Source organism: Chlorocebus sabaeus, chromosome 15, assembly GCF_047675955.1.
Source record: "Chlorocebus sabaeus isolate Y175 chromosome 15, mChlSab1.0.hap1, whole genome shotgun sequence".
NCBI lineage: Eukaryota > Metazoa > Chordata > Mammalia > Primates > Cercopithecidae > Chlorocebus > Chlorocebus sabaeus.
In genome coordinates, this window is record NC_132918.1 from 20412068 (window position 1) to 20428015 (window position 15948).

Consider the following 15948-nt stretch of genomic DNA (forward strand, 5'->3'; position numbering starts at 1 on the left):
CACATTCCTCTTTTAATGCTAGAAAAAGATTTAAATCTGTGCACTTTTCTAGTCTATCCACAAAATTTCAATTGGAATGTGCAATTGAAGCATTCACATAAAACTAGTGAAGTCTGGGACATCTGTTTAATCCTTCACTTTTCATAGTATGGAGCCCACCAAAGATTTTGAAAGTCGAATGTATATTTATTCCACAGAGGAAACTTTATCAACCAGTGCAAAAGTTTACTGGCACTAGCTGGTGATATAATGGGTAGCTTAAATCCTGCTAACTGCAAATAATTTTTCAACAGTGTTTATGATTGTGGTAGAGTTTAGTGAGGCAGAAGTACAGATAATATAAATATTTCGACAAAAGCCGATTGTACTGCAGCCATAAATAAATTAGACCCAGTTTGTAAATAAATTTAGTTTTTGCCAGCAAACATTTATAATCCTCTCTTGCTGCAAACGATAGTAATTTATACAGAAGAGGTCCTGAATGCATTTTTTTTTTGAAAGTCAGTTCTCATTAGAAGGCAGTGCCTGGTGCCCATCAAGTGTCTTAGACTGTGTGACTCAATTAGACATGAAGGATGCTGTACAGACCACCTAATGCTACTAGTTATTGTACATGTTGATAGTGACGATTTCCAGAGACCATACATAGTTTGGTAGTCTATGAAGTTGTCATATTATATCATTCCCTTAAATACCTAGCTTGTGTTACCACTTAGCAATGTTGAAATTACCCCCTCTCAAATTATAAGTGCTATTTGGTGTATGTATACATATACACATAGCACATCTGTTCATATTTTTCTGCAAATATTTTTAATCAAAATATATGTTTTCTCATACTTAGAAAAAGCAAAAAACCTTCCTTTATGTTTTTCAATGACATTCTCTTCATCTCTGTGGTTTTGAATGATTTTACATTTAATATGATGTGGTATTGGGAAACTCAATATGGGGGCCTTTAGAGCTTAGAATGGGAGCAGAAAATTGCACTCCTTAGCAACATCTAAACTTGTTTAACACTGAAGATACTGTGATTGCAATGGGGTAGAGTTCAAGCTAAAATTAGCTAAATCAAGGAATTTTCTTCACAGAATCACTTTAAGATGAGAAATTACTATTGTCTTTTAGTTACCAAACCTTGCACGAACAAGGACCATTGCTCATTTTCAAATAAAACATTTTGAGACGCTAACAAAATTTCATTCTTTTGGGCACTCTCTGCTTCTTATCAAACCAAGAGTGTGGTTGAGTTAGTGTTCTATTGCTCGTTCATATTCCTTTTTACTGGCAAGCCATTGCTACAACTCCCTCTTCTGCCAGACATGCATAATTATTTTCTTTTCTTTATGTAAGACTCCTGGCTGTAAGAAAGTTCTTCTGTTTTGTGGTAATAGGGAAGGGTCTGCATCAAGTCAGCTGTGAGAATGAATTTGAACTTACATTTACACTGTTTATCCAGTTCTCCTACATGCCTATCTTTGTTTGCCATGTGGTAGAAGGTAGATCTCAATCTCATTTACTTTTTGATCTTCATCTTTTGGGGGTTGTTTTTAATATTTTCACCCAGAATATATTAGAATTATAGCCTCCTTGCTACAGAATGCACACCACCCTCCTTCCTTTAGCGTGTAGCTCCTGAGTTTTGGTCTCTCCTTTGGAGGCAAGAAGGATCTCTGCCAAAAGCCACCAAGCCACACTTAGGTAATTATAATAAACAAGTTGGGGCTCTCATTTCACATGCAGAGCTGAATGAAGCAGAGCTGTGGTCACAGGGATCCCAGTTGCTCCTCCATTAGCAATGGCACATTAATGCTCCCTCATGTCTCTGCCCACCTTTAAACACTTTTTTTTAAAGGAAGTAAATCCGGTCACTCTTTAGCATGTGAAGGGATGCAGCTTTCTTTTGAAACCACCATCAACAACATAAACAAACTAGAGGTAGTAAACCACACGTTCTGCCCACACGTAAACCACAGTCCTCACCAGAGGGCAGTCTACTTAATGTGAGAATAACAGCCCAGTTTTATAAGCCTCTACTGGGAATAAATTCCAGTTTCACTGGTTAGAGCAAGGTTAGGCAGCCAGAGCACAGTCTCTCCTAGGTTACATGTTGGGAGAGACCAAACCAATTCTCAGAGTGTCTTTCCAGAAAATACATTTTATAAGCTTTTGGTACACCAAATTTTGACCACCTTCTGGTTTTTACTATGTAGAACTGGGATCGCTTGAGTGGAATGGACCTGGGATGAACTTGTCCAACGTGCTTATTTTATGGATAGGGAAACAGAGACCCCACGTAGCTACAACTCTCAGGCTCTGCCTCTCAAGGTTACTCCAGGGTTCAGCAACATATTGACGCAAGCACAACTCCATGCCAGGACTTGTGACCCTCCTGCTTTCTCCAAATGCAAATGGCATAGTTTACAATCCTCCATCTTGACCCATATGGGAGTTGTAAAATATTCTCTATACCTTCCTGATGCTGATATACTTCCTTTCTTGACAATGGTTAGTCCTCAACTAATGTGTCCAGCCCTAAACTAATGTGTTCCGTCATCAGTAAATTCCTGACTGTGATAGTCTTTTCTTAAATACCTGTTTAAACAGTAATTTAGATAAGAATGTCCCATTTGTGTGCAACAGGAAATGCCTGCCTTCTTTTAGATACGCTGGCAAATAATTACTGTAGATATGGCTGGAATACTGAAAGGCTGTACTCTGGTCATTTCAGATTGCCTGAGGAGTAACCACCCAGTCTGCTGCAGCATGAATTCAGGACAGTTCTACTTTCCTCTAAATGAATCTGAAGGAAAATCACTTTGGGGACATAGAAAAGCTTATGAAAAACAAGCACATCGGGTCCATCAGAGGTTGCCAAAAGTCTCTTAAAAATTTGTACTGTCAAAAGAAAGTCAAGGCACATAGTTAGAATGTAAAAGAAACACTATCTATCTGATATGTGATAAGTCTGTTCTTACCTGATCATTCCAGTGGATATTGGTGACGGTGGCTCCTTAACAACAGAATAAGCCAAACATTAACCAGCTCATGTTTTCCTTTGGAATAGTACTCACAGAACTTTAATGTCTGCGTTAGCTGTTTTAGATTCAGTAACCAGATACCAAATGGCTTTACTGGTACCTCAAGTATGAATTTTCTAGCAATTTATTTCCATTACCATTTGACAAAAGCTTAGTTCCATCTCTGAAGAGAAAGTTTTAAAAGAGGTGAAGCCCAGTTTTTAATTGCTTAGGAGCTATTAGTTTAATTGCCAAATCATACTTATTTAGTGAAATGTCTGTGAAATTCCTAGAGGAGTAGAAAATCTCTTAACCAGATTTAAAAGCCACAGGACATGCAACAGTATGCCACAGTATCAGGAGAAAAATAAAAGTTTGCTCATTGATTTTGTCACTTATTTTCCATCCATATCACATTCTTTGCCATCTCCCTTGCTATCTTGCCTCCCAATACTTCCATTCTGAGTCTTTCTGACAACTCTTAAGTGAAATATTTTTAGGAAACACTGGGGAAAAGTTCCATAAGGAAGACATGGAATAGCATGATACAAGGAAGTAGCAAATACTGAAAGTGCAAGGAAGCTTAGAGGGTCATTAAAAAATTTCCAGTGCCAAGCCATGTTGATAGATTATTTCCAGACATAATGGTGTCTAGAGACACGGTTTCTACAGATTCGGCCCAGTGTCCAAACACTCCATTTAAGTCTCTTTTCTTCTCACTGCCCTCTGGAGCGGGACATGCTAAAGACTATGCCCATCAGCAGTTTCCATTCTATTCAATGTCTCTGTTTCTAAGCCTGTAATTCTGCACCCTTGCTATAGTCCTCTACAGCTTGTTTAAGTCAGTTTTCTGGAAATTCATTTTCTCTACTTTTACTAGTTTCCTTTCTTCGTTTCGTTGGGATCTTAAATTTCATTATCTTGGGGCCATTCTCATAGAAGATTTTGCTGGCCAGTTCATAGCCTCCCTCTTTGTTCTGTTTGTGCATCTGGCATTAGTTGAGCTCCACCCTTTTCCCCAAGCCCAGCACGTGTTTATTCACTGTGTTGCTGATGCAGAAGAGCTGGCTCCCGAAGCCCTCTGCTTTCTCACAAACATGCCTCTGTAACTGCTCTGGAATTGTCCTAACAAGGGAAGAAGAGCATGTCCGGTTTTAATTTTGTAAGGAAATTGATGTCTTCCCCCTCCCTTCCCTGCCACACTGTTAGCAGGCATCAGCTCATGGACTTGTGCTTATGTGCTCACGTCCTACCAGGAGGTCCCTAGTGGGGCTTTGAGGTTTGGCCGAGCCTGCTCTCCTCCTAGAGCAGGGCACACATCCTCTGCTCTCAGCCACGTGTAATCCTTCCTGTCTGCTTGCAAGTTGGGCACAAAGTACTGGTGCTTGGGCCCACCCTCTTCTTTAGTAGCAATTAACCTTTACTACAGAGCTTCCTTTGAAGTTTGCTCATGTTTTTATTACAAAACTGCAATGAGGAATATAATGGGGGGAAATGTCTAAATTTCTGAGTTACCTAATCTGTTCAATTCCCTAGTTGAGCTCCTCTTGGCAGTTGTTTCATGTAGTTATGATCTCAACCAGTCTGCCCGAGATCTCAAATCATGTTTCTGTCTCAGCCTATTTTTAAGATTAGGGAGCTATTACACACACACCCCCCTACACACACATTGCAAATACACATGGATGTGTGTATTATATGCATATATGTGTACAGTTGAGTATAAATAATTAACTTCTTACTTCATAACTACAGAAATCAGTCTTACTTTATAGTCAAACTATGTATATATGCTCTTAATAAATATTAAACTTTTTAGTTGCTAAATATTTTCTATCAATGAACTAATGTGAAGAGTAGAGAGAAAAATCATTCATGTTACTATCACGAATGATAATGCTGAGTGATAAGTATTATGATGGGCATTAATGGTGAAACTCAGGATTTTGAATGGCATCTGCCCAGATTTTGCAGTTAAACTAGACAGAAAGTCCAAAAGAAACAAATGGTGAGTTATATAAAACCCACAAAAAGAGAAGGCATTTAGGCCAGCCTTGCAAATAAGAACCAAAGAATTACGAGTGAAAATGGCATTTTTTTTTTCTAGTCTGCCGTTCACAGGCGCTCAAATAAATGAAATAATTTTTTTTTCTGCTTTTCACTCAGCAGTAAATCACTCATTGGTAATCCAAGGTTGGTAGAAAAGCAACTATGAAACTCAAAGAAAATTCAAGATAATCTTTTTTTCCCTTCTGTAGCTAAGGACTTTCTAAGAAAAATGTAAAAATCACAGAAGAAATATAGACTTAGTTCCATAAAAGTTAAAAAAAATTGAAATATCAAATGGCAAATTGTCTACTGGGAAAATTTAAAATACGATATCCAAGGGCTAATTTATTTATCATTAATAAGACAGACATAAAAGCCTAATTAAAAGTGGGCAAAAACAATGAACAATTTGCAAATAAAGAAATTTGAATGACAAATAAGAATATTTAGTTTCTGTAATCAACTGAGATGTGAATTAAGCAGTAATAGATAATTTTCTGCATTAAAAACAAGACATAATAATAATTGACAGTATAATTTGTAGGAGTGTAAATTGCGATACACTTTCTGAAAAGCAATCTGTCAATACCCACTAAGTTTTCTTATAGGAATCTAACCTAAGGAAATTGAAATGGATGAAAATAAAAATTTATGTTAAGGAAGGCTCATTTTCATATTTATGATATCAGAAAATTAGAAGCAACATAAATAAAATCCATGGAAATAGCTCAGCTATTGTGGATTCACATAATGGAATATTATACAGCAATTAAATGTAGTTTTAGAAACTAGTAAAATATACAAAAGCAAGTGATTATAATAAACTATAATCAAGTGAAAAAGTCAAAAACCAAACTATTCACATATTGTGGCTACAATTTTGATAAAACAAACAAACTTTAAAACATATCTTTAAGGATCAAAAAACAAGTTGCCTAAGAGTTAAAGGGAGGACTGGGTTTGGACACCCAGCTAGTCTCAGCTGACTTTGGATCTATTGAATATCAGGTCCTACATCTGTAAAATGGAAGATTATTCTTATCATCATTTTCTCACTGGATTGTTTTGAGCATTAAAATGAGAAAATGTGGATACATCTATGAAAGTTACTAGTGTTGGTATTATTTCTTCAATTTCTTCTCTTTGAAGATTCTGATATGTTTTCAAAATGGAATACTTTTCAAGTGGAAACTTACGGTAGTTATTCAAAGACACATATAAATAAATATAATATAATCAAAATGTGGCCTTTCCCTTGGTCTCTGAGGAAATTAGAACACTTAAAATTTGAATCGAAGAGGTTGATTTCCAAGAGCAATTTCCCAAATCATTTGTCTCAAATCCAACAATATGCTTGTCTTTCTTTCCTCACTCGGTTAATGGCATGCCTAAAGGATGCATGAAGCAAATTACAGTAGCAGACAGCTCAGCTCCAAGAAGTTACAAGGGTTATTTATCTTTATGGGACCACTGATATATATGGCACTGCTTACCTGATACTTACCTATTGTAAGTGTGCCCAATCTGTCAGTGTGATATCTGAGAAATGCTTTAATTAACTATAGTTATAGCTGAGGGAAAGGATCTACCAATTTTTCCCCAATAACAGAGATTTAATGGGGATATGATAATTGAAGTAATTTATCATTTAAATGAAATGTTTTAGCAGCTTTTTGGATAGCTCTTGAGTAACACATATGGAGGCATTAGTTTATTTTGGTTTATACAAATATTCAATGTGGTATGATAAACTGCATTTGCTGTTGAAAATTTCATAATGCTAGATTACATTGAAATATTTTTGCTTGTTTTGATACATAAAACTCAGCAGTTTAATATTTTCACTTTTGTCATCACAGCCTTTTTAATATTTAATTTGGATGATATTAGATTAAAAGTGGCTTGAAAACAAACTGCCTGCGCTTGCATGGATATTTAGTGCTTGCATATGGATGAATAGGTCCATGAGTTCTTGTGAATTTGCTTGACCTATAAAGTTGTTCTTTAGGTTTAATTGTACATTTTTGTCATTGTAAGCAGAATTGCATTCAGGCTTTAAGTTCAAATTCTTCTGTGCAGCTGCCTGGGCACACATGAAAATTTTGTCTCCACAGGAACAGAAATCTAAATGCACTCACTTAGATTATGCATTGGGAGAGTTTGTGGGTAATTCAGAGGTCACTGTATAAGCTATGCCATTGGGAGGGCACAGATGGGCTTGTCGTCTCTATGCTTTTTTTTTTTTTTTTTTTTTTTTTGACACAGGGTCTCGCTGTGTTGCCCAGGCTGGAGTGTAATAGTGTGATCTCAGCTCATTGCATCCTCTGCCTCCTGGGCTCAAGCAATTTTTGTGCCTCAGCCTCCAGAGTGCTGGGACTACAGGCATGCACCACCATGCCCGGCTAATTTTTTGTACTTTTAGTAGAGATGGGGTTTCGTCATGTTGCCCGGACTGGTTTCGAACTCTTGAACTCAGGCAATCCGCCTGCCTCAGTCTCCCAAAGTGCTAGGATTACAGGCGTAAGCCACCACACCTGGCCTCTATCATTTTTTAAAGATCACTTTCATGAAACTGAAAGTATGACTGATTTGACTCTTTGAGGAAGTAGGGGAAATTTTACTGACCTTTAATAGATAATTACTGGCGGAATACTGTTCTATTTATTTTGGTGCCTTTTGGTTTCCTCCTGCTTGCATGGACACATTTACAGAGTACACAATGTTTTACAACTTATATTTCTCAAGAAAAACACAATTCTAACAATGGGGGAGAAATCTCTTTCAGAGTAACTTGGCATTTGCAGTAGTAAGTGTTACAGTTCTGAAGAGATGTTTTTCTAGGTTTTTACATGTGCTAAGACCATTAGTGAGCTTTCAAATATGAGGTTGAAGTGCAAAACCTCCCTGAAGGATAAAATTAGATGGACTTTTCGAGTATGTTTGGACCTTAAAGTATACTTCTCTGATAATATTTCTTTGGAGAATTATTAAAATTGTTTCCTTTGATGTTGGGTTTGGAGAAAAGTTGGTGATTCATCACGTTCTATTTCTATAGGTTTAAAGGTGCTTTGTAGGATCAAAAGTTTCCTATACTTGGTAAAAAAGTATTGACTTGGATTCATAGCTTAATAAAATGATATGTTAGATTAATTATATATTTAACAAGTATTCATTAAACACCTATATGCGGATCACTTGGACAATTCCGAAAATGTGAGAGTCCTAACATCTCCCATCACGGACCTATTTCCTAGTTGGGAACTAAACAGTCATACACATTAAACCCTAAGCAGCAATGCATGGTACTTGATTGTCAAACTGAGGGATGAAATTATGTAATAATTCAAGGAAGGGAATACTAGTGTTAAATGAGATGGTGATAGGACCAGCTAGAACTTGACCCAGGAGGATGGCCAGAAGTTTGTTGGGCAGTGGAGCAGAGAGAGGAGTGGCAGGCAGGAAGAACTGAAGAAGAAATGCTCACTGAGCTCAGAAGAGAGTAATAAGCTTACTCTAGCTTGGGGGTTCCCTTTGAGGACCACTGAGAATCAGATGGAAAGGAAGAATGGTTTCAAAATGACAGAGATTTTAGTCCAAGCCTAAGAGGTTTATACTTTACCTGCAGACACTAGAGATTATTGAAGGCTGTCAAACAGGAAAATAGGTCTGCCAGGAAGGTAAACTCAGCAGTGTTAAATAGGCTCAGTGTTGATGGATAGTGGAAAGAAGCTGGAGGTTGAGACCCATTTAAAGGACTATGAAAATATTTAGGTGTGAAAATGTGGATTTCAAAAAGTTGGATGAAGGTTAGAATCTTGCAAGAACATACAGCATTTAGTGACTGAACAGTTTGGAAGATAAAGGAGAGAAAATGGCTATGTTATTTTAAAGCCTCAAACATGGATAATTAAGGAAAAGATAGTATTCATAGTAGAAAGAGGAAAGTGAACAAGAGAATCAATTTGAGGGTAGATGATAAGGTACAAGATTTTGGACATGCTGAACTTGAATGATAATGAGCTTGTATATTGAGAACCTATGTCCCATAGGTATAAGATTGGGTTCTGGAATTCAGTTGTATGCTTGGTTTAAATGGCATTATCTTAGTGTTTGAACCAAGAACCAAGCACCTCATTAAACAATACTTTTGCATGTACTATCACTTTACCCTTCACAAAACTTTAAGAGACAGGAGTCATTACTTGATGGGCAATTGCTAATGAGTGTTATAGTTTGTTACAATAATGAATCTGAATAATGAAGGTCTTCTATCTTCTAGCCCGATAAACTCTCTTAGAAGACTTTAATTTATAGAACTGCAGGGTTGGTAGTGTCTTAAAGGTCACCTAGTATAATCACCAACTTGATGCTGAAATGTCTCCACATCATCCTTAACTCATGGTTATGCAGGCTATAGTAGAACCCTGATCATGCAGCTGGAGGCAACCCATTTTACCGTTTTTTCTTTTTTTTTTGAGAGGGGCTTTCACTGTCTTGCCAGGCTGGTGTGCAGTGAAACAATCATAGCTCGCTGCAGCCTTCTCTAGCTCAAGCAATCCTCCCACCTCAGCCTCCCAAGTAGCTGGGACTACAGGTGCATACCACCACATTCAGCTAATTTTTCAAAGTATTAACTTTTGACTAGCTCAACTGAAGTCTGTGTCTTTGTAATTTTCACCCGTTTTTCTTAGTTCTTTCCTTGAAGTTCTATGAATCAAATAAATCAGGTATGACTTTGGATTTGTAATCCTAGCAGACAAGAAACATGTGTTCATTTGCTTTGAGACAACTGAAATCCCCATTGACTGGTTTCATAACCATCCCCATACAAGTTTCATAGAGGTCTTAAGGTCTCACATGGTCCACTCGTTTACTTCAAGTATGATGCTGTGCTGCTTTGGGAGTCCTCAGGGCCTCGATGCTCAGTGCCCTGTACCCTAACTCCTAGCTACCTAACCCTGCTGTCTGCTCGAAGGTCTTGCCACCTCCTCAGATGCTGCTCCGTGAAGATGAGCAGTACCCCATATAAAGCATTTCTGATCTCCCTCATTTCTCAGTCTGGAGGAAATTCTGTCTTTTTGGTGCATCTCAAGGGACCCTTCCTCTCTCTTTCCCCACTGGAAAATTTACCTAATTTCTTTAACGATTTTAGCTTTTACAAATATCCAGAGGCATCACCGCCTTCAAGTAACTTTAACTTTCTGCTCTGCATAAGTTACTGAGACAAGGAAGTACCAAGGACTTGGTGACATGTTCAAAATTGGAAAGGAAATACAGAGAAAGAAAAAACACAAATTAATATTCCAATAAATCATCCTGCCACACACATTTAAACCTTGTTACACATGGCAGCCTTTGGAATCTTTGATGACTCTCCTACATTTATTCCAAATAACATTGCATGACAAAACTTTCTAATATATCTTAGAATTCTGTCAGCTCCCAATTTGGGATTGTTTGAGGGTTGTAGTTACACACATGTTTACTTCTTGTCTGTACTTTAGTCAGACCATTAATGAAGTTGCTGATTGTTTCCCAGATGGATAATGAATTGAACTAGCCCATGCAAGTATTGACAATTGAGGATTAGCTCATTTGATTTATGGATTCACCACAGATAAACCACAGAGGCCATAATCTCTAGCCTCTCCCTGGCCTGTGAATAATAAAGATTTTAATGAAGGCACGTCGCAACAATGGTCTTTCCTATTTAGCCTTCAAAGAACAACATAGTAAGGTGTCTACCCCTGTGGAATTTTGTCTCTTCAATATTAGAAGGAATTCATGAAGTTTTTATCTATTCACAGATAATGAGTGTGTATATGGCACCTACCCTGAAATACCCTTGGAAGAAATGCCAGATGCAGATGGAGTAGCCAGTACTCCCTCCCTCAATATTCAAGAGCCATGCTCTCCTGCTACATCCAGTGAAGCATTCACTCCAAAGGAGGGTTCTCCTTACAAAGCCCCCATCTACATCCCTGATGATATTCCCATTCCTGCTGAGTTTGAACTTCGAGAGTCAAATATGCCTGGAGCAGGACTAGGAATATGGACCAAAAGGAAGATCGAAGTAGGTGAAAAGTTTGGGCCTTATGTGGGAGAGCAGAGGTCAAACCTGAAAGACCCCAGTTATGGATGGGAGGTAAGACTGTATTTTGAGTTAACACATTTATATGTTGCAGCTGTGTAAAGAAGAGATCGTTTAAGCAGCCACAAAATAAGCAAATTATATTTGTTACAATATATTTTCAGTAGGTTTTTAAGAATAAACTTTCTGGCCAGGCGCGGTGGCTCACGCCTGTAATCCCAGCACTTTCAGAAGCCGAGGCGGGCGGATCACGAGGTCAGGAGATCGAGACCATCCTAACTAACACAGTGAAACCCCGTCTCTACTAAAAAAATACAAAAAAATTAGCCGGACGTGGTGGCGGGCGCCTGTAGTCCCAACTACTTGGGAGCCTGAGGCAGGAGAATGGTGTGAACCTGGGAGGCGGAGCTTGCAATGAGCCGAGATCGCGCCACCGCACTCCAGCCTGGGAGACAGAGCAAGACTCCGTCTCAATAAATAAATAAATAAATAAATAAATAAATAAATAAGCTTCCTTTACAATCTCACTTCTTAATAGAAACAATGTATTGATTAAAAGTATAGCATGATAGGAGGCAACCCAACCTAATATATTGTCAAAGAATAGTATTGATTTGAAAAAAATACTAAAGGAAGAAGATACGATTTTATAGTTAATGTTTGGAAACATTGGCTATGATCATATGTAGCATGTGGCATTAGCAAACAAGCGTAATCATATGACATGTTTATTGCATTTTATCTTTTTCGGGGTGGGGAGTTGGAGGATTGGAGGAAAACATTTGTTTTCTCTATTTTGTGGCTATAAGTTAATCTGGTTTTATTTTCATTTTGTGGTATGTTCTTCTAATACATTTTGCCTCTCTTTTGATAACCCTGCTTTAATTATACATGCTTTCAGAATGTCAGCACTCTACTCATCACTGAATTATGTTATGGTTCTTTATATTCAAATGATTTAATGAGTAATTCGTGCATCAAAACAGCACACAAAATGGTTATGAAAATTAGTCCCTTGTTTCAGCCATATTTTCCATAAAATCCATTTGGCAACATCTAAGAATTAGAAGTTATAGTCTGATTTAAGAATCTAAATTAAATTTATTTCAATAAAGGTAACTATGTTATTCTTCTGAGTGTAAGTTTTATACAGATTCAGTAGATATATATACTTTCCATTTATTTCTGTAGTTGGAAAACTTTTGTGCTTGACTCATAACATCATAATTTCTGGAAAATCTTGTCTCTATCTGAAAAACTTGTAGACAGTTTCTGCAGGGGTAAGATATTTTTTAGAGATGTGATTGACCTTTGGTTTCATAGCATTTCAGTAGACAGAAATCAGATAAACTAGATTTATTTTGGTATGTTTCCTTAATATTTATGATCATTAATAGAATATCTGGTTAGCTTTTAAATAGAAATGAATATTCAGTGCCTTCAGGACTTAATTTCAACTTTTTGTCCTCTTGCTTTATATGTATCCTCTTGTGAAATCTGTTCAAAATGCCATAATAAAAGCAATTCTTGTTCAAATTCTGAAATGCCAGGATCTGGCTTTCACATGATTCAAGTGAGAAATCCTTCCTTAGTTTCGTTCTTAACCGTAGCCCCAGTAAAGCTGAGGTTTAGCTGCATTGCCTTTAGACACGTGTACTGATAAGAGAGTTTTTAAAAATCACTGTAGCATTAACTGATATGTGAGTTGAATACGTTTTAAACCAAATGCGTACAAACTTTACGTCATTATTGTTCACCTTAAAATAATGGCTATAAACATTCTAATAATAAGTAACTCATTAAACTTTTATTACAAAATCTCCAGAGTTAAGCAACAAGTGCAATACTCATCAAGATTATCCAGAAATGAAATCATTTTTCAATTACAGGTTTGGTAAATGCAGGACTGTGCCTTTTTAAACATAATGCCTATGGATTGGTGGATGAACCTGGGGACAATTCTGCATTTGGAGGAAATTCAAAAATAATTATTTTTTCTTCTTGGAGTGAAATGTCTTCAACATATACACTGGCAAATATTTATCTTGAGAAATGTAAAATGATTCTTTTCATTATGTCAAAACTGAGTTGTTTTTATTGCTTGGAATTCAAGACACCTTTATAAAATAGTTCCTGACTTTTTGGCCAAAGATCACATATTCCCTTTCTCCTCTTTCTCCTTCAAGAATTCAATTGATGGCCAATTCAGTAGTTTTTCCCATCATTTTAACAATTACTCTTCCTTTTGAGAATGTGGCTTGTCTGCTCTTTAGGTATTATGAAAAAAACCAAAGACATGACTGTGATTTTGGCAAACTTGTTTTCCATAGAGGAGCAGTTGAGTTCTTGACTTTTGATTCTTCTTAGGTTTTTTTTTTTTTTTTTTTTTTTCTTTTAATCTTACCTAGTTAATACAAAACCCAATCATGATTAGCAAGGGCACTTTCTCAAAGGCATCTCACCCAACCCCTGCAGGATGACTTTTAATTGTCTGCATGTCATCTTTTTCTCAACTCTAGCTGGTTCTCCTCCTATTTAGTTAGAGATAATTGTGATTAACTGGTGTGACCTCTCCTTTTCATATACCTTTATTTTTGAAAAAAAAAAATGATGAAGGAGAAAAGAAACCACTTAGGCATCCTCACAAATTAATACAAACAGAGAAAATCCATGTTCAGCAAACAATTGTTGAGGGACTACTGTGCATCAGATTCTGCATTAAATGTTCCCCCAATGGAAACTCAGCCTATCATAACTGAACAAATCATTGCTGTCTCTAGTAGGACCCTTGCTCTTTTCTTTCTGCATAGCTCCCCTTCTTATACATTTCCTGTTTTAATAAATTCCATTGCCATCTGTCTAGTTGTTCAGTCCAAAAAAATGTGTCATTTTGACACATTTCTCTCCTACATCAACCATGTCTAATTTATGGTTTCTATATTGTATTAAGTCCCCGAACTTTATTTTCTTTCTTTCTTTCTTTCTTTCTTTCTTTCTTTCTTTCTTTCTTTCTTTCTTTCTTTCTTTCTTTCTTTCTTTCTTTCTTTCTTTCTTTCTTTCTTTCTTTCTTTCTTTCTTTCTTTCTTTCTTTCTTTCTTTCTTTCTTTCTTTCTTTCTTTCTTTCTTTCTTTCTTTCTTTCTTCCTTCCTTCCTTCTTCCTTCCTTCCTTCCTTCCTTCCTTCCTTCCTTCCTTCCTTCCTTCCTTCCTTCCTTCCTTCCTTCTTTCTTTCTTTCTTTCTTTCTTTCTTTCTTTCTTTCTTTCTTTCTTTCTTTCTTTCTTTCTTTCTTTCTTTCTTTCTTTCTTTCTTTCTTTCTCTTTCTCTCTTTCTTTCTCTTTCTCTCTTTCTTTCTCTTTCTTTCTTTCTCTCCTTCCTTCCTTCCTTCCTTCCTTCCTTCCTTCCTTCCTTCCTTCCTTCCTTCCTTCCTTCCTTCTTTCTTTCTTTCCTTCCTTCTCTCTTTTTCTCTTTCTCTCTTTCTCTCTCTATAAATTACTTTGAGCAGTATGGCCAATTTCATGATATTGATTCTTCCTATTCATAAGCATGGCATATTTTTCCATTTGCTTGTGTCCTCTCTTATTTTCTTAAGCAGTGGTTTGTAGTTCTCCTTGAAGATGTCCTTCACATCCCTTGCAAGTAGTATTTCTAGATATTTTATTCTTTTTGTAGCAATTGTGAACGGGAGTTCACTCACGATTTGGCTCTCTGTTTTTCTATTATTGTTGTATAGGAATGTTTGTAATTTTTGCACATTGATGTTGTATCCTGAGACTTTGATGAAGTTGCTTTTCACCTTAAGGAGTTTTTGGGCTGAGACGATGGGATTTTCTAAATATATAATCATGTTATCTGCAAACAGAGACCATTCAACTTCTTCTCTTCCTATTTGTATACTCTTTCTTTCTCTTGCCTGATTGCCCTGGCCAGAACTCCAATACTATGTTGAATAGGAGTGGTGAGAGAGGGCATCCTTGTCTTGTGCCAGTTTTCAAGGGAATGCTTCCGGCTTTTGTCCATTCAGTATGATATTGGCTGTGGGTTTGTCATAAATAGCTCTTATTATTTTGAGATACGTTCCATCAATACCTAGTTTATTGAGAGTTTTTATCATGAAGGGGTGTTGAATTTTATCGAAGGCCTTTTCTGCATCTATTGAGATAATCCTGTGGTTTTTGTCATTGGTTCTGTTTATGTGATGGATTACATTTATTGATTTGCATATGTTTATCCAGCCTTGCATCCCAGGGATGAAGCCGACTTGATCATAGTGGATAAACTTTTGGATATGCTGCTGGATTCGGTTTGCCAGTATTTTAATGAGGATTTTCGCATTGACGTTCATCAAGGATAGTGGCCTGAAATTTTCTTTTTTAGTTGTGTCTCTGCCAGGTTTTGGTATGAGGATGATGCTGGCCTTATAAAAAGAGTTAGGGAGGAGTCCATCTTTTTCCATTGTTTGGAATAATTTCATAAGTATTGGTACCAGCTCCTCTTTGTGTCTCTGGTAGAATTCAGCTGTGAATCTGTCTGGTCCTGGGCTTTTTTTGTTTGATAGACTATTAATTACTGCCTCAATTTCAGAACTTGTTATTGGTGGATTCAGGGATTTGACTTCTTCCTGGTTTAGTTTTTGGAGGGTGTATGTGTCCAGGAATTTATTCATTTCTTGTAGATTTTCTAGTTTATTTGAGTGGAGGTATTTATAGTATCTCTGATGGTAGTTTGTATTTCTGTGGGATTAGTGTGATATGCCCTTTATCATTTTTATTGTGTCTACTTGATTCTCCTC

General features: G+C 36.8%; 1 protein-coding gene across 6 annotated transcripts in view; it reads left to right on the forward strand.

The window, feature by feature from the left end:
- Nucleotides 1-15948, forward strand: part of MECOM (MDS1 and EVI1 complex locus) — a 608842-nt gene that overhangs the window by 299977 nt on the left and 292917 nt on the right. For all 6 annotated transcript variants that reach the window (XM_007972155.3, XM_007972157.3, XM_007972156.3 and 3 more), the window contains exon 2: nt 10877-11214. In XM_007972155.3, coding sequence (XP_007970346.2) covers nt 10877-11214 — 338 coding nt within the window. The remainder of the gene's footprint in view (nt 1-10876; nt 11215-15948) is intronic.